The following is a 20,357-nucleotide window of genomic DNA, read 5'->3' on the forward strand; positions in this document are numbered from 1 at the left end:
TTATTAGCCATAAGAAAGGATAGTTTTGAGCTATATAAAAATCAAAGTCATAAAACGTGCAATTTTGGTCCTCGTGTATGCGTTAAGTTTTCAAACATAATTTTATAAAATTTAGGAACATTGATAGTTGTATTTTAAAACTACATTATATACAAGTTATAAAAATTCACTAAACAAATGACTTCGAAGTGATAAACTGCTTGATGATATTCAATAGAAGGATCCGAAGAACAGCGTGAGCAAAGCTATAAATACCAGGGGTGAGTCCGTCCATCCAACAGTTCTGTGCATATCTGGAAGAAAAATAAAACACATGAAGAAAATTCATTGTATTGATACAGTTTACCAAACTAGAAAATACATTTACCTATAAATTCCTTTCCTCAAACGATTTTAAAACGAATCCTCACTGATTTGAGAAAGCAAAGTGGCCAATTCACTCATCAGTGAGACAATTTTAACATTGTCTCACTCTAATTACTTTGTCTCACTCACTCCGGATTTGCAACGTGAAAGCACGAAATAGTGAGCGCGTAACATGCAGACAAGATCGTATGCGCGCGAAATACATTGGCAGCACTGGCTGTAAATCAGCTGGTCAGCTGTTGTACTGTTGTATCATTAAATGTAATATTAAAAGTTCACTTCTGTGTAAAAATATGTCACGTTTCTTTACCTATTTATTTGTTTATGGTAACTGTAGAAAAAATATAATGTGCAACTCGAGTGCAAAGTTCAATTGCTCACTAGTTGCACAAATAACAATTCCTTATCAGTTTTTATATTTTGGGTGAAACCAATTCATAGTCCGTCACCGTTTTTTGTTGGGTAACTAAGAACAAACCCATACAAACACTTATTTCAACAGGAAAAAAGTATCCACTTCCGGTGCAAAAGTACATAACTGTGTTTTTATTATGAAACAGTAATTTTTGGATACGCTTACTAATAATATTGTTTACTTTAAATCAAAATTACTATTAGTTTATACTTCTACTTGTACACTTTGTAATAATGTTAAGAAAATACCTTTTACGTACTTTTTGTTAAGTTCAAGCTACAACACATTGGACTATTGACTGTAATAAACTTGTGTACAATAAACATGAGGAAAGATACTCAAAAGAACGCAAAATCATCAGAAAGAGTGCTTTTGGACGTTACGGAGATATTAATAAGTCAGTCCACTTATATATTTATAAAGGGGCGCCATTCCATCTGGGTAGGGACTATATAGCTGCAGCGAGAACTCTTAAATATTTCATCAGATATAAACAGTGAGGGTAGACTCGTCTCTCAGGACAAGTCCAATAGTCTCGGCAGGTGGTTCGCTTCTATAGTGTTTCCCAAAACTTATTAACCATTGTTTGGCAAAGGCAAACCTGTTTATTATTCTTAAAATATGTATATAATAACAATATTTTTTTTAAAGAGTTATAAATTAAATTTGTACGTTTAACGTCTTCAATGTCATTATTGTGTATTTGCCTACCATTTTGGGAAAGCCTATTCCTCCATTCTAATAATAACTATAATATTTCTTGATGACCGGGGATGATTTTAGAATTTGCAACAGGGATCAATGTAATTAAAGAATTATGATACAAGAAATTCATGAGATATTTTAAATAGTCCAATGATTGATATAATTTCAATAAGTCCTATGATAAAAACGCATTTAACTCAATAGCTAGGTTGGTAAAGTCTTTTTATAAACCTTTAATATGTTTAAAGCTAATTCTTATTTTTAACTTATTTACTTATACAACTGTTTAAAAAGATAGTTATATATTATATTCCGTGTAAAGCAGGATACAAGCAGTTTTGTCGGTCAATAACTTTATCATTGGATTTATACTTACTACCACAGATTAGGGTCCCTACATTACTGAAACTACATTTGAACGATTTAATTTGTACATATTAGTCGTTATTGTCCAGCTGAATTTAATTTCAGGCTGTTCTCACTGTTTGTATTTTGTTTATGGGGAACAATGTGTAAGGCAAAATCAAATCAAGCAAAAATTATATATGTATGTACTTAAGATAACCGAAGTTAACATAGCAAAGAATATGTTATTCTGAGTGGGTTATTCTTAAGATTGTTATTTACATCAGATTAAGTTGGACCAAGCTCAAATTATAAGTTGTTTGTTTGTACACTTATAAACATAAATAAACACACAAAAAACATAATTAGGGTCCAAACTACAGTATATTGTCTCGATTAATGTTCTAACATTTGAACGCAATATTCGAAAGGAAGCTAGTAGATATAGAATGTAATGAGTAGTGCAGTGCAGAAAAGGTGAGGCAGTGCACAGAATACACCGTGCAAACTATGCAAAGTGCAGAAGATAGCTCTGAGAAATTATCCTCCCAACCCTAATGATGATAATGTATTAAAGCTGAAATGAATTTAAAATTGCGAAATTACTGTTGAGGTTTACAAAGTGATTATAATAGTATCCTAATGGCTTTTCTCCATTTGAAAGGAGAAGCATTACTAGTAAATATAACCTATCAAAATAAGTAAAACCAGAGGGTTAATTCGTTATGATCTGTGTTGCATGATATTTTTCTTCTTCATACACGCGAAGTGAACAATTGATTCTCTACAGTTATGTAATAAATAATATTATGAATTCAAAATCGAAGGACTCGTTTGAATAACGTACTAGACGTATAAGAGGGAATGTAAAATACATGTAAATACGGTGTAACAGTCTTACAGTCTCTAAAATGCAACGATAACAGGCTGATAATAATGGCTACCAACAGCTTTAGTAAGCTCTACACCTACTTGAACGTCATGGTCAAATCGATTAATCCTTATTACTTTAAGAAACGTGAACAAGTATATTATTCTTTTATTGGTACTTAAACCCTTAAAATATTTTTGAAGTTTGGGTTGAGAAAATATTTCTCGGAGTTATTGTGCAGAGTGCCGTGGACTGTGCATTGTGCAGGGTGTTAAGTGCACATGCCACACCGAATACCTGCACAAGAGGGGTCCGAGAGGGAAGGGTTCATGGGAGTGGACTGCATCAGAAGGTTGCTGTTGTTGCGACTGCCGAGTCTCCCTGTACATACGTGGCTTTATAAAGTTACTTATTTACGAATAGTTTAGCATAGATAAATATAATAAAATATAAACCGACAGCAGTGCTGCGGTTAGCATAAAGTTCTAGTGTCCACCACTGGGAGCGCCGTAGTTATGGCACACGCGCTACGTAACTACACGGCACTGCTAGCGATGGGCGCCAGAACTTGTGCTAACCGCAACACTGCTGTTAGTCTATATTTAATTTTATTTGTCTATGACAAAAGGATAAAAATAGAGATTCAATAATTAAATTATTCGGCTGTAGACAAAGCTTTCTACAATCAGCTAATGTGTTACTAATTTAATTTTTAGAACTAGTTTTAGAGAATATTTCTTACGTCTTTAGTAACTAATAACTTTAGTAACTACCTGCACATAAGTGGCTTTCTCGAGTTACTGTTGCATTAAGTCTACTTTTAAACGGACTTGATATTTAGTTAGTAACTAGGTGCACCTTTTAAATGCCAGTGATAGTTTCAGTCAATTTGGTTCGTCCATTTAGTTTGGAACTAAATTAAGTTAAATAATATTCAATGCAGAGGAGTAAACCATAAAATGGTTGAATACTGCAGTTCAAACGCTGAACTAGAATGTAGGATTTTACAGCCTAATTATACTGTAATATTTGTCATCGGGGTAAATACTTTGCGGTACTTAAAAAAGTTTACCTTTTGATTTTTTTTCAGCAATTGATCCTATTACCAAGTTCTAATTCAACTTCAGTTGTAGATTAAGTTTAAGTAATTATTGCATCCTCCAGAAATTGAGTGCTGTACACATCCAAAACGTAGCGTTGCTTCGGTCTAGTATTTATGTCAGTTTGAAAATGTGGCTTTCCTGGAGACTTAGATATGTTTGATAAGGTAATGAATGGTACATGTAAAAGAGTTATAGGTACATTTATCAGTTACGAAGGGAGAACAGTTTTTTTACATGAAAAGTTTCGTGTTAATTTACTTGAAATTTCAACGTTGCCATAAGTATATTATTTATTCCATATTATATAAGAAATTACGACAACGTGTTGGTGGCAATCCAAAACACTGAAAGTATATAAGAAATAGCTTAGAATAGCCTAATAAAACAGCTTTTTTGTCGTTCTTTTGTCTTTAAAATAGTTTTATTTCTTTAGTTTTAAAATTTAAGCAGCCCTATTTTATAAGTTGAATATTTTATTGAGTTTTTGATAGAACAAAAATTGTTCAAAGGCTCGTGGTTAAATTGTAGGTGTTATCATAAACATTACAAATGAAATCTGTAGTTAATGAATCTAACGTCGCTTACTATTATACAAGTTGGTAGTATTTACTCGAAAAGTAACAATAAATCTAAACATTAATATCCATACTATGTTCACTCTATGACCTATCGATTCAAAGCTAACACAAGTTTATTACAACAGCAACTTTTATTAATTTCGAAGGTGCGAACGTAAAAAGTCAATGCGAATACAAAAAAAACGTATTAAATTGTCTAACTTTAACCTTCCTTGGAGCATTGTCTTCGAATTGTCTTCGAACTGTCTTCGAACTGTCTTCGAACTCGTAACACAATTAAACAACTACAAATACAATTTATAATCTCACAGTATACTAGATATTTAAATAACAATTACTATGGTGTTTGAAACATATTTTGAGATGGTAAATAGCTCTTTAGCGGCTGTTTGAAACTAACAAAATTAACATTGCTCTTATGGCGGGCAAATCCAAGATGGCCGTTAGCTTCCATGGACTCCCTTGGAGAGTAATTAATTCAAAACCACAAAAACATTTATAATCTCACAGTATACTAGATATTTAAATTATTATCACTTTGGTGTTTGAAAAAATATTGTTGGACGATAAATAACTCTTCATCAGCTGTTTAAAATTATCAAGGATGACCGCTAGCCTACAAGGACTCTTAAGGCAAGGTTCGTAAAATTATATCACAGTAAAAAAAGGAAAATAGAATTTTCTAAGAATACATTAAATACGAGGTTTCTCGCTCAAAAGAAAAATGTTAACCCCATGTAAAACTTTAAATTCTAAGGAATAATCATCTATTTTGAAGCATAACGTTTGTTCTGGACAACAAGTAGCAAAATATAATGCCATTAGTTTTTCTGCACTTTGCTGGTACTATAACTCAACTACCCTCTCCCTTACACCGCAAGTCACTGTATGGGGAGGGAGTGATATATGACAGAAACTGCTCTTCCCTTGCAATCGCACTATGCATTACAAATGCTTGCCTGAATACTTTTACAAAGGTAAAAATAAAACATAAATAAAATATAACATCAAAAAAGTGTAAATAACAAACTTTAGCATGTTGAGTCAACCATTAACTGTGAGCTCATATGGTAAGAGTGTACAATAATACGAATTTATCAAGTTAAAGGTTAGGTTAGGTCCTTTGTATACAAATACAATAAGGCTAAAAGACTGCCACTGGTGGAATAACTTATTTATACGCGTTCCTTAGTCTAGTTATTTTTGTCCATCTTGGTTAGACTCTTATCGTACGTTATGCACGAGTCAAAACTTAATTATTCTAATGGGGTTGATTTACATTACAAAATTCAATGATAAAATCAGAAAGTTAAAAAAAAAGTAATTGTTGGGTAAAATCACTTGTTAGTAAATAAGGCAGAAAATACACCTAGCAAATTTCACACCTATTTGCCTAAATATAAAAATTCAAGATGTTCCCAAACATTTGTTTGATTCCAAGCAAGAACGTGACCAGACCTAGATGGCATTTGTTTGTCATTGGGCTATGAACGTAGGATGCTATCTAACAATATCTGAACTTTGGGTAGTAAAAATATCTTGAACTATTATCCTAGAAATTGCTAGATGCGTAGATAGAAAGTCGTGAAAGTCATAAGCTAATCTGAAAATAATCGCAAACAATCAATACGATTATTGTAGAACGCTGTAATAGGAATTAATCCATTGTTTATAGATGTTTACACTCTTAAAATCTGTGTGTATTTAATATGTATAATTAAATGCTTGATTTACCTTGTATTTATTTAATGGTTACGAAACGCAAGATGATAATGTGATAGACACTGGAGGATATTACTAGGATAGTTTATTTACTTATAAAATACACAGTCTAGTTTCACGAGGTAGCTGTAAAAGTAAGGAGAGAAGTACGGAAGAATTTAAGTCTGACCGAACGGCCATAAAAGTCAGAAAGGATATTAAGGAACCCCAAACACCGGCATGTATGGTTCTTAAATATACGAAGAGGAAATACCTCTCCCGCACAATATACTGTATTGCATCGCTATGAATACTTTAGTATTCGTGTTCTTTCGAATAAAACTTGATGCAGATCAATTCTAAAATTGTCTGGAACAACTATGAATAATGTAAGCACAAATTATTTTATGTGCTTAGAATATTTTATTTTAATTTTTCTTACATCATTTTCGTTAAACGAAATTGAATTTACTGTATCTAAGTGAAGGTATATTTTTGGAACATACGTTGATATTTTTTGTATTTATCATGAAATAAGTTATTTTGATGATATAAACATTGTTTGATTGTCTAAGTTGTTGTTTGATATACTCAAAGTTGAGGCATTTTCTATATTGAAACCAGGAAGATAAAAAACAATTCCTATAGTAAAATATTTATCACTCGCATTGGAATCAACTCTTTTATGATATAGAATGAATTATACGTAAAACAATAAATGAAATGAAGCTAATGAATACGTAAATAATACCTTTAGTAGATACCTGTATTGATACTGATGACAATATTTTATATCTAATATAATAGTGTTGGTCGATGTTTTTTTTATAAACACTGTATTTTACCTTCTTTCGTCGCTCCGCTGACGACTTTTGTGGCTTTTGGTGGAGATGAGGGCCTCGGGATCTCTGAAAATTTGCAAAAAATCTGTTAGATATCAGATTCAGTACATTCAATACATCGGATAATTAATTGTATCCTTTAGAAATTTCATTCGGGTAGACATAGTTAGAAAATATTGGTAATGTAGATACTTCAATCTACCATATAAGTCTTACAAATTCATCATAAAATTTAGAGACAACTCACCTATACCTTTATCAATATGTATAGCCTACGGGTTACCAATATACAACACAAGTGGTTTTAATTTTATGTAATCTAAATAGTTGCGGTAGCCGTGCAGGGCGTGTTTTATGTTTCGATGTTTTGTAACTTTTTCTGTAAACTGTGACGACTTTCTCAAGAAGCGACAATGTCCTCGTAAAGCCTGATGATGGTTCCAGTGTTGAACCGAAACTATTTGCTACCGCAACCATTTATACGCAACCACTTATATAGCTTATATAGCTATATTACTTATATAGCTTATATAGCTTCTATGTTGTAAGTGGCGTACAGCATACCCATACACAAAATAAGACCAGCATTAATTTAGATAAGAATCGTATGGTCTTCATTAGCCTATAACACGTATAAATAACTTTTTCCTACAGTTACCTAACAATGTACATGTTCTCTCACTGATTTGAGAAAGCAAAGTGGCCAATTTGCTCATCAGTGATCTCTCTAATTACTTTGTCTCACTCCAGATTTGCAACGTGAAGGCACGAAATAGTGAGCGCGTAACATGCAGGCAACGTAATATGCGCGCGAAAAACGTTGGCAGCACTGGCTGTAAATCAGCTGGTCAGCTGTTGTACTGTTTATTTGTAATTTAGATTAAATGGGGGGGGATTAAATGGGATTATATTAAAAGTTCACTTCTGTGTAAAAATAGGTTATGTTTCTTCACCAATTTATTTGTTTTATGGTAACTGTAGGAAAAGTATAATGTGCAACTCGAGTTCAACGTAGGCCTACTACAATTGCCTCACTCGAGAAACCATTCCTCACTCGCCTACGGCTCTTGAGTAAGGATTTCTCTCGAGTGAGTCAATTGCTCACTTTTCTCACTAGTTACACAAATAACTATACGTTCACAAATACACATAAGTCATACCGTATAGTCGTATGGAACCCTCTGTCTCCCCCAGGGAGTTTTTTGAGATGCATCTATAGTTGCCGTAGTCTCTCGGCTGAAGGTTGTGCACGGTCAGTTTCATCGTCGACCTGTAGCTATTCTCTGACGTCTCAGTGGTATACTTGGACGTTGGGAGAAGCATGACGTTTTGGTAGACCCAGTAGCTGATGGCTCGAGGGTAGGCTTCTGTGTAGCAGTCAATAGTGACGTTTGTATCAGCTGGAGCTCCTACCAGCTGATTTGGTACCCACACCATCGGCGAGACTGAAAGATAAATATATAAATATATTATGCTGGCAAATACATTTGGGTTAAACGAAATTGAGATAATCATGTGTCGTTAATACACTAACGCTATCCCAATGAGTGAAAAGTTTTTTTTCTGCTGAATATTCATCTAATATTAGTCGTATTCGGACAGACTGCGTGGTGCAAGAATTATTGTTGCCTAACTATTATATTCTTAATTATGGAAGTCAAATCAAAGTAAGTTTCTTTTTAGTACACAATTTCATAACTGTTCATTTACAATGTTTTTAACATTATTAAAAACATGTGATGAATTAGTGCAACATGTGGAGGTTGCACCAAATTTGAAAACCCTAAGGGTTTTAAAAGCAAATGAATTGTATGCGAGGAAGTTGGATTGTATAACGTTACAATAACTTCAATATCTGATAATTATCATTCAAATCGCATTTTAAAATTCCCTTTTATTTTTGTTATAGGTACATTTCACAAACCACACAAATAAATAATACAATTCTCAACATATTTAATTTGACTACTTTTGGTAGTGTACTAATTTGTAAATAGTTTATACAGGGTGTCTCAGACCACCCGGCCGGCTTGTATAGCTCCAATATGAAAGCAAATGGAAACCTAATTGCAACTGAAACCCCCTATTTTGACCTCAAGGAATTCAGCTAAATTATTTTCAACCCCAAAAAGCACCCCAAAGGGCAGATTTTGGGGGGTGGGGGTGGTTTTTGGGAAATTTTCAAATGTAAAGGGGGGTCGTGTTATACCTCTTTTTAAAGGTCCTTTAGTCCTGAGTATTTTAGTGGAAAAAGATTTAAATTATCTTCATCCCTATTTACAGGGTGTTCAAAAATATACAAAAAATAGACCTTTGAACTACTTTTCACTGTAAAGAGGTGGAATTTTGTGGGGGGTTCAAATTTTGATAACACTTTAATTGCTAAATGAGCTTTCAAAAAACTCTGGTTTCAACCCTTTTGCTATCTTTTTACTTATGTTACGCATTTTCAAACTTTTTGAAGTTTCAAAAGCTGTTATCTCAAAAATTTCAAATGGCAACATGGGTTTAATTACAAACCACATTGTAGCCCTTAAAATTTGCTATAATTTTTGTATTTAATGTTTTTTGCTATCTTCATTGGTTAAAGAGATATAACGAAATTAGTGTATTTTAATGGTTTATTAAATTGTATTCAAAGTGTTTACTGTTGCAAATGTACACCTCTAGGTCTCAATTAAAACAAATCTTGTCTAAAAAAATAAAATAGTACTCAGATTGTTGATCTTGGAAGATTGATAAAGGAAAGAACACAACTGCAAATGTTCTTAGTTATTTTACAATTCCATTGCTCTAATAGTTCTTTGAATGAATAATTTGTTTGAATCAGCATTAATAGCCTACATACCGATGGACTTCTACAAATGCTTAAATTGCCTTCCATTTTGTTCCATGCAAACCCCAACTTTGTTATGCATGTAGTACTTCTTCTCCACTATTATGGTACTGTATTGCTATTTTACTACCGCAGGTGCATTCACCTCTTGTACAAATCCAGTAAGTTCCTTATAATTTGTTTTATCTTATCAAACGTGACCAGTTTCATGCACACGCTCATTGATTTCATGATGATTTTTTTTATTTACCAGTAGCATTTATAGACAGTATTCATTCAAAGCACTATTAGAACTTTGTAATTGTAAAATAACTAAGAATATTTGCAGTTGTGTTTTTTCCTTTATTAATCGTCCAAGTTTAACAATCTGGGTAGTATTTAAATTTTTTAACATAATTAGTTTTAATTGAGACCTAGAAGTGTACATTTACAACAGCAAACACTTTGAATACCATTTAATAAAACATTAAAATACACTAATTTTGTTATATCTCTTTAACCAATGAAGATACCAAAAAACATTAAATACAAAAATTATAGCAAATTTCAAGGGCTACAATGGGGTTTGTAATGAAACCCATGTTGCCATTTGAAATTTTTGAGATAACAGCTTTTGAAACTTCTTAAAGTTTGAAAATGCGTAACATAAGTAAAAAGATAGCAAAAGGGTTAAAACCAGAGTTTTTTGAAAGCTCATTTATTAATTAAAGTGTTATCAAAATTTGAACCCCCCACAAAATTCCACCTCTTTACAGTGAAAAGTAGTTCAAAGGTCTATTTTTTCTACGTTTTTGAACACCCTGTAAATAGGGATGAAGATAATTTAAATATTTTTCCACTAAAATACTCAGGACAAAAGGACCTTTAAAAAGAGGTATAACAAGACCCCCCTTTTCATTTGAAAATTTCCTAAAAACCACCCCCACCCCCCAAAATCTGCCCTTTGGGGTGCTTTTTTGGAGTTGAAAATAATTTAGCTGAATTCCTTGGTGTCAAAATAGGGGGTTCCAGTTGCAATTAGGTTTCCATTTGCTTTCATATTGGAGCTATACAAGCCGGCCGGGTGGTCTGAGACACCCTGTATACTTGAAATATTATAATAATTTATCCAATGAGATTCGTTCCTTAAGTATGAGGGGAACAGTTACAGAGTTAAGCCGCACTTAGTAGCAGCCGGCGTTTGCTCAAGAGAGAAATGGGGCACGTTTTGCGTTTACTGAAAGCTCAAGAACATTCCTCGACTTCGTTATTTGTTTTATTGAAACGTTTATTATTAGAACAGCAGCATATATGGCCTGATTCTGCAACTTACATGTAAGATGTATGTTTTGGGATTAAAAAGGTATTTAATATATTGCCTAATCATCGATTAGAACTTTAATTTGAATGACCTAAAGTAGTAGTACAGTAGTTTTGTGTTTTTTTGCTAACACGTTGTTAAAATTACTTACTTTTTTATATTGCAAAACATTTGGCCAAATGGTAATATGAATGCCATTCAAATTTTATTACGCTTCTATTCAAGGTTAGTAATCACTCTAAATGTCATGAATAAAATTGAGTATTCATTTGAAATAGTGTGACGTAATTGGGATCAACAGGAGATATTTGTAAGAGATCACCAAACATCAATTTATTCACAAATTCAGCCAAACACTGAACTCTCAGACTCTCCAGGTATCCATAGATAGCCGGTCAATTTAAAATACATCAAAACAATTAAGAATAAACAAATGAGAAAAGCTGATTTGAATACCACAAATATTTTTCATCAAATTAAAATATCAACTTTGTTGGTCACTTGGTAAAATCCCTTGCCATTGAGACCATTTTTAAAGATGCATGGGCTATTAAAAACAACACCTAAATCGTGTAAGTTGGTTAAAAGCTTTAAGAGAAGTTATGTTCACAAAATTAACCCTCTTCAATCAATCATGTATAAATTTATATCATCAATGCGTGGTCGAAAAGTCATAAAATAACATACCTAAAAAAAAATTAGTAGAATTAGTTGAACACCTCCATACATCGCATGCGTACATTTAACATTTAACCTAGTTTTACTATCCATGCTTCAGTCTCAATAAGACGATTACTAAGAGCATCATATTAATTAAACATTTAAAACTGCTTTTAATCAAAATATTTAATCATTTGACCTTCCTATCTAGCCAAACTAGTTCAACATCACTTACATTCGACATCCACTATGATTCTCTTGCTGACGGATGGTGGCACGCCGTTAGTTGCTATACACAGATAGGCTCCCATCTCGTTCCTTGTGATTCTAGTTAGGTTGAGTTGCTCTCCGTCGTACACAGTCACTGTTACAACTCCTGGGAACACAGTTGTAGAACTTTGTATCACAACTGGCACTGTATGTTTGAGTTAATGGAACAAGTATGGATGAAAGTGATAGTTTATTTTTCCAATAATGTAACACATCGTTCGGATCGAATACTTAAGTGTGTATCTTTATTTTACTCTAACAATGATTAAATATCAAGTGTAGCTTATGTGGGTGGTTTTTATGCTTGTCTGGTAGTCACAACGTGATGGTTCAAACTTGAGAAACTTTTAGTCTTTAGTGTTTTAGACCATTGGGCCTTAAATAAATGGTAATTTTTTAAAGGGATAGCTTATCTACCAAAGAAATCTCCCTAATTTACTCATCGTACCTTTAAATTTTGGCTACAAAATGTCCAGTTTTACCCAGTTAACTAAATTGTTGAGACTATTAATTTGTTTTAGTATATTTCAGAGAAGTCTTTAAAGATCACCAATGTTTGATGTTTTTTTAGCTAGCTATTACTTAAGAAAAATTCCACGCCAAAGGTTTCCATTCGCATGTGTTTCCAAATTTTATCACTTAGATAAGATATAATAAGACGGAACACTAAAAGCCTATACTACATAGTGTACCTTTCTTCTTTCTATCAAGTGTGATGGGATTTCCATCTTCTCTTTTCCACATTATCTTCGGGGTGGGGAAACCTTCTGCTTTGCAGACCAAACTGATATTCTGGTTCTCCCTCACAGCTACAGCTGACGTTGAACTGTCCTCATCTATGATGTTGGGAGGCACTGAAAGGTTTGAAAAGGTTATTGATCCAAAACGAACATGCTTTTAAATCTCGAGTTCAAAATGAGTTCAAATTTGATACAGACATGGTCCACAAGCACCTTACATAACCTTAAAGGTGTAGTTGTGTTGATTGTGTGCATTATTATTTTGGAGAATAGTGTTAATAGGGTATAGTGTGGTGAAAATATCGTTGATACTAGGAAAAATAGCGAAATGGTTTTGCAATAGGTACGAAATATACTATATTTTACATAAACAAATCAAAACCTTTTCTAGTAGAATCTCAAGACAATTCAAAATGCAAAACACAGTTCTTATCTTTTCACAACGAATCGATTAAAATTACCCAAACCAATTTAACCTAGTCCATCCCAAAGTTCTCAAAGCATGTGAAACTATTACTACTATGAGATAATTAAATTACATATAGGTACACTTACCTACCACCTGAAGGTAGCCTACTTGGCTGATCATCGGGTTTGTGTTGACTTGACACATGTAGAAGCCTCTGTCTTCTTGCTGAACCCCCGTCACATGTAACAGCCAAGTCTTCTGACTGTCATGAGATACACTGAACCTGGGTACCCTGGATATGACGTGTCTGTGGATGGTGAGGATCATCTGACGATCGATGTGGATCCAGGCAACCTGTGAGATGGGGAATATTGATTATGCATCGAAAAAAGTGGAATAAGGTATGAATAATGATAATTTTAATAACATTAGTCCTAGTTTGAGCTGTATGTTAGGTGAATAAGGTAAAACTGAGTCTTTTGAGGGAGTAAGCAGGTAGAGAGCAGAGCTTCGGTAAATGATTAGTATAGCCTGTTTGGTGCAAAAGTCTGTCTACATAAAAATAATTTCTAGGGAAAGAATGAGTGAAATGTATGAAAAGTGGTGGATAAGTCGTTTGGGATGTTGATGTGATGATTCAGACGTCACGTGTTCGAAATCAGCTTAATGTAGTCAACATTGGTCTGATAATGATAGGTATACCGTACAGTTCTTTCTGATCACCGTTTGTACATATAGGTTTATGAGAAAGACACGTAGGTTATATAAAATGAACTAACATTTTAATTTTAATTTCAATAACTGCAATCTAATAGACAGAGTTGACGTAAAATTCGCTAGTTTCTGCAGGTATGTATTTATAAAGATTGATATACTGTAGTTCAATTCTAGTTATTTTCTAAGACACCAAAGTGAGGTGGATGATTAGGAAGGACGTCAGTCACTTACCAAATTACCCAATATATATGTAAATGAGTAAGTGATGAGACGTATGAGCACTTTAACGCGAGAGAGCACATTCTGCATATTACTTGGGATGATTTGTTGTGCTTCTATTACGTTGTGAATCTACAGTTTCTGTATTTTAGTAAAGTAATTGAAAGGCATTTTGAATTTTTTTACTAATCTAATGTATATTCTTGTTATTTGAAAGTCCATAGAGAAACTATCTCAGTTTTAAGAATTGAGTTGATTTCAAGTATTTATGCTATTGATATGTTTGTAAAAACTTCTTGCGAAATACATACAAAGAATAAGATCTAATAAAAGCGTTGAGAAAGAAAGGAAGCCATACAACACTAAAAAATATATGGGTTTGTATAAAAGTTTGTATAAAAAAAAATTTAATGTAACTGCATTTCATAATTATTAGTTAAGCCCATTGTCACAACTATATCCATAACCTCATTAAAATATGTTTTTATAGCTAAACCTCTGAAAAAATAATTTCTAAATTGTACTTATATGTAGGCGTTTGAAATCATGACTCTGTAGGAATATATTTTATATAAATCGCAAAGCAGAAGTTCAACAGAAGAACCCTTATGCTTTTCCGTTGATTTGCATTTTTATTGGTTGCTCTGTGTATCCTTTTATGTATCAAAGCGTAGTATTCTATGAACATTGTACTTTCGGGAATTGATATGTAATGTACTTGGAAGTTGTGTAAATTTAACCTTATTTATTCTTTATAATAAAATTAACTTATAACATACAACATAAACATAACGAAGTTTGGGTGTAATAATTGTATTACCTTAAAAGTGTAAAAGCCATTAAGCTAAACTTGCGTTTGTAAATAGTACTGGGATAACATGTATATATATATTATTGTTCTCCTCTTGAAAGGTCAACAAATGAAAAAATGTTTCTTTGTCACATAAAGAAAAACATACTGTGAAATAGTGTGGAAACAGACTTCGAATGGAATCCATAGTGTAAAAAAGATATACTAAAGTGTTATTCCTGTCATTTTTAAGGTTTATCGTGAAATCAGAATGCAAATCCAAAATACTGATGGATTTAAATAACAAAAATAATTTAAATTTATATAATAAAAGGGGAACTGATTGAAGTGGTTGAGCTGTGATAATTTAATCCTAGCAAAACAAATTGCGTTAGTATCTATGTGCTAAATGATATAGATTGGTGAGACTTAGTGTCTTTTGAGGTCTGAAAGGAAACATAATTACTATAGCATATTCAACAAAACATTTTGTATCAGTCAGGACGCTTTTGTTTGTAAACGTTTAAGAATTACAATTTAAGTTTCACCTTTGTTCGTAAGTTATGTAAAGCAAATAGGCCTAAGAAGCTGCAAATTTATGACTGCGTGAGACATAACTGCCTAAGGTTTGGGAGGTGTTATATACTTCGTCATATGTGCTCGCAAATATAATTATTTTACATAAAATATATAGCTCTCTAGAAGTGTTAAATATTCTTAACTAACTAAATACCAATAAAAAGTTTATGTTTGAATGAATAAATCAATCATCAGTACAACAACTGTTAAGGTACTGTTTTTTTATTTATTTTTATTTTGCGATTACTTAATTAGTTAGTTTTTGTACTATCTAACAAAATAAAAAGTGAAAAGAGTAATCTTATATACTAAAAAACGTTTGAAAAACTTATGACAGCTAGCCTGATCATAGTACTGGACCGAATTACACGTAGTTGGTACCAAATGAAAGATATTTACCGGTAGATGTGACGAATACAATTATAAATTGAATTAGGCTCACAAATAAACACGAAAAATTAATTTGAAATCTTTAAAAAAATTACATGGGTCTTATGGGTTGCCATGGTGATGACGAAATAACAACAAAATATAAACAGAACATCAAAACAGATGGAAGATCAATCACATGTTTTATTTACAGTGTGTGTGGGGAAAATAGAGAAGTCTGTACATTACATATTTTTTGTTGGGTTTTCAACCACGGAGCGACCTCTAGGAACATATTATATAAAAATAATTATGGAGACTTTTCTTCTGGAGATTTAACATGGGGAAAAATTGTAAAGCTTACGACAGCTAGCCTGACCATACTACTGGACCGATTTACACGCGCTTTGTACCAAAAGAAGGTCACGGAAGAAATTCTAATTGCATGTTTTATTTACAGCGTGGGGATAAATAGAGAAGTTTGCACAATACATACTTTTGGTCAAGTTTTTGACCACGGGGTGAGCTCTTGTTACAATACTAAAACACACTTACTAATACCATTTTTAATCCTTGCTCATGGAGTAAAAACGTTGTGTATGTTTTTTTCTTTTATTTAGTTTTTTTTCATCCGTAATATTTTGTTGGCGTGCATCTTAAAATAGCTACATATACAATTAAACATAGCTGTAAAATATATCCTAGGAAGCAAAATCTTTAAATCGAAAGGTAAGTCTGTAAAGGTTTATTAATTATTGCTGGCTAATAGGTGGAATAATATCAATATAAACTATTTTGATATCTATGATGAATATCACATTTAAATTGAGATGTCACCTTACCTTGTACGTTCCGAGGTTTTCCACAACACAAGGAAGTGACGCATCTCTTCCCACTGGTACTGTCACGTTAGGTATAGGCTCGAGAAACTTTGGCTCATCGGAAAGTACTGAAACACAAAATAGTTTATTAAAAAATACTCTGAGTCAAAGTTAGCACAATTAAATTAACAGGCTGACACAATTATTAACAGGCCAGGTACACTGGTCTAACTTATAGTAGCCTAGTTAAAATACTAGCAATAATGTTTAGGTTACTTTGTTAACTAATATAATTAACTATAGTCAATGTTAATATACACCCTGTTGTACCTGGTTAAATATTGATCGTTAATATTAAATCATTAAGTGAAAACAACATTTATTGTGTCTACAGTTTTAAATTTATCAGGCAATTTACTCTACATATTTATTCCCGGGATAGTTTATAGTTTACATACTATCAATTAAATAATTGAAGAAACTTTGGAATAGTTAAAACAAATCTACAGTGATTTGATTATATATGAATATAATTTTATTCATATAAAAAGACAAAAATGTGATTTGTGCTGTTGTTGGATCGTGATATTGTGCAATACTAAGGGATGTGCTGAGACATAGAAGATATGTTGTGTCGTCACTTCCGGCGCCGTCGTACGTCAGATAGCTGAGACGAACTTCCGCCGGAAACATTAGTGACTTCGCACCTTGCTTCTCTTCACTACATTTATCTTTGTCTTGTATTTCTTTTCTTGTTTTTGTGTTGTTGCATAGAAAAGCAATAAATAATATTTAGATGAATAGATATAGACTAGGTATACAGGAACGGTTTTTAATCCTTATTTTAATTTTTTCCTTAAGAGCACAGGCCTTTCAAGTATATGACGTAAAGCTCGATAGGTTTTTTAATTGGCTTAAGTCCATGGAAAGAGTTTGAAAGCTAAATTGCATGAATTTGAGTTTTTAAGTTTTTGCTCTGATGGATGTTATTTTTCAGATTAATATCGTGTATTTTACGTTAACCTTACTTATGTTCGTGAAATTATGCTGCGGGAATGGTTTTAAAAGTGTAAACTAATAAAAAAATTTAAAATGTAAGTAACATTATTACTCTAGTGGTTTGTGTAGCATTTTAAAACATTAATTTCTGTTCATTATCTCCTCCAGTTGATATCACTATTTTCATAATGTTTTTCACGATATGGCAATGCAACGGTAAGGCAAATAGTATCGTATGAAATTAAATGAAACATATCCACATTAACAGTAGTTTTTAGGCTTCTAAAATGTTGTTTGTGATTTAACTCGATAAATATGTTGGTATGATGGAGGCACGATCGGGTAATCTTATTAATTTTTTTTACCATTAATGGAACAATGTCACTTAAAATTACGCAGATAATACAAATAATACTGCGAGAGTATATTAGTGATAGGTTTATTAAAATGAAATGGTTAGGTTCCCCTTTAGTCTACTAAACATAACGTTTGAAGTATGTACTGTATAGTCAATTCTTACACTAAAACAAATTCACCTTATAAATTTCCTATTAATTGAGTGAAATAAATACTTTCTTTCCAATTTGTTTTGATTTATTACCTTTTGACAAGATAATTGTACATTAAAGTATACCATCTTTTAATCCTAACATAAAACTATCTCTAGCCTAGTTTTACTAGATGATGAAGGTAATATTTAAAGTATTTAAACACTTAATTTATCTTGTAAGTAGAATTTTTCACCAAAGTAAAATTTTTCATTTGCCATTTGAAGCAACAAACAAATGAAAAATTTTAACAAAAAATAGTACAGCTTGTATGTCAAAATGCTATAATTATTCAGTGCCGAAGGATTCATTTATGCCTCTTGAGTAATTGTGCAATACAATCCAACTACAATTAACTGATACAAGGATTTAAAAATTATCGTATTGTGGCATTGTTATATAAAACTCGTATTAAAATATGATTCTGTTTATCATAGAGCAATGTAAATAGTTTGGTTTCTCAATTGAATAAGATCAAATAAACAATAAAATACTGTGAGCCTATATACCAGCGGGGTTGAGTAGTTAATAAATGATACTTGATTTAGGTAAGTCTTAATTAATGAAGTTGAAAATAAGTTAAAATATTAGGATGACATGAAAAAATATATTTTTTTATTACTTGGCAAATTGTTATTTAAATTTTAATGACGTTTAAAGAAGCTGTTTAAGCAGTTCCGGTGACTCAAGATAGCGCTGCGAACTTCCGCCGGAAACATTAAACGCTGTCTGATGGCCGTGCCTTCTCAATCTGTTCACTTTATAATTTTATTTAAGACCTGTTCTTCATTTATGTTTACCTTGAATATGGAGTACATGCAACGTACACAGGTATATATTTTTGCCGATTTATGAGTGAAACTACTTTAGGCACCTGTGTATTTGCACGCAATTATCTCGTGAAATTGTTATTGTTGGTGTACTATTTGATGGAAACATCAATAAATAAAGAATATGGAAAAGTCAAAACGAGACTCTAATGGTTCGTACAAAAAAAACTAAAACTACGTTAGCCTAGTATATGTGTACAAAATGAAAAAAGGATAATTTGTTTGATTTATTGTTAAATAAATAAAAAGTACCTATCGTTATTAATAAAAAAAAAATGATTCAAACATATATAGGTTAGAAGAAATAAAATGCAACGTATTTGTCAAAATCCAATGCACGTAGCATAATTTCAGACTATCACTGGATTATTACTTCTTAAATATATTTTTTTAATATTCTCTAGTATTTCGGAGTATTATTTGCAAGTAATTGTATAAAAAAATGAGTTTTGGTTGAATGGAAAAATTACGAAACCACATTCATTATGGTGTAATTAATTTTGACAATGCATAACAATCAACAAATGTTTTTTATACTAAACATGGGGAGAGAATACACGTTATAAAAAGATGATTCAGTAGTTTTATGTTAAATATCCAATGTTAATTTAGACCTCTACTAATTTATAAATTTAAAATATAATTTATAATCAGATTCATAAAGCGCTTTATAAAAGACTGTTATTAAATAAAAAAATACTTTCCTTACTTTGTATTTGGAATATGCTGAAAACGCTTTAAACCCACAACAGGTAAATTACAAAGTGCAAGATTAAATTATAACGCTATCATATTTTCGTTGCCGCTGAAATTAACTGCCTTGGAACAATATAATTGCTTTTATCTTTCAAAGGCTCTCATCTTGTATTACATTAAAATACGAAAAAAATCTTTAAAACGTAAGCTTGGCTTCCTTTTAAATCTCGCGATATATTGGGAGTAATACATGTATGAATGTTTCTTTTTGCATTATTTTAATGACAACAATTTTAAATAGTACATTTTATTAAGATTAACGAATCAGAATAATAAACTTAGATATCTTGAGAACAATAATTAATTAGTCATAGATATTTTTGAAATCTTTTAATATTGACATATCACTCTACCATTAGGATAAGGTATCATAATTATATTTTCAAATTGTTTATCATTACAACTTTTTTTTATTTGTTATTTTTTACATTTTAATATTTTAATTAAAAGAAGACTTGCGTATGCTTAATAATGTATACAGGGTGGTAAAAAAGTCCCTGGACAGTTGAATATTGAAAAAAAATGCAGATAGAGCTATAATACTTGGTACAAAGTTACAGGGCATAAAACTCTATTTTAACACATATT

General features: G+C 31.9%; 1 protein-coding gene across 1 annotated transcript in view; it reads right to left on the minus strand.

Moving 5' to 3' along the window:
• LOC128996549 (lachesin-like) overlaps positions 1 to 20,357 on the minus strand; it is a 263,713-nt gene continuing 243,356 nt past the window's right edge. Inside the window, exons 2-8 of the mRNA XM_054421938.1 lie at positions 16,658 to 16,764; positions 13,288 to 13,495; positions 12,685 to 12,846; positions 11,958 to 12,098; positions 8,087 to 8,371; positions 6,930 to 6,992; positions 1 to 293 (exon numbers count right to left, since the gene is read on the minus strand). Of these exons, the coding sequence (XP_054277913.1) occupies positions 211 to 293; positions 6,930 to 6,992; positions 8,087 to 8,371; positions 11,958 to 12,098; positions 12,685 to 12,846; positions 13,288 to 13,495; positions 16,658 to 16,764 (1,049 nt within the window). The 3' untranslated portion in view covers positions 1 to 210. The remainder of the gene's footprint in view (positions 294 to 6,929; positions 6,993 to 8,086; positions 8,372 to 11,957; positions 12,099 to 12,684; positions 12,847 to 13,287; positions 13,496 to 16,657; positions 16,765 to 20,357) is intronic.

Source organism: Macrosteles quadrilineatus, unplaced genomic scaffold, assembly GCF_028750875.1.
Source record: "Macrosteles quadrilineatus isolate MER2022 unplaced genomic scaffold, UCM_ALF_1.0 Scaffold_6__1_contigs__length_79288215, whole genome shotgun sequence".
In the NCBI taxonomy this organism is placed as follows: Eukaryota; Metazoa; Arthropoda; class Insecta; order Hemiptera; family Cicadellidae; genus Macrosteles; species Macrosteles quadrilineatus.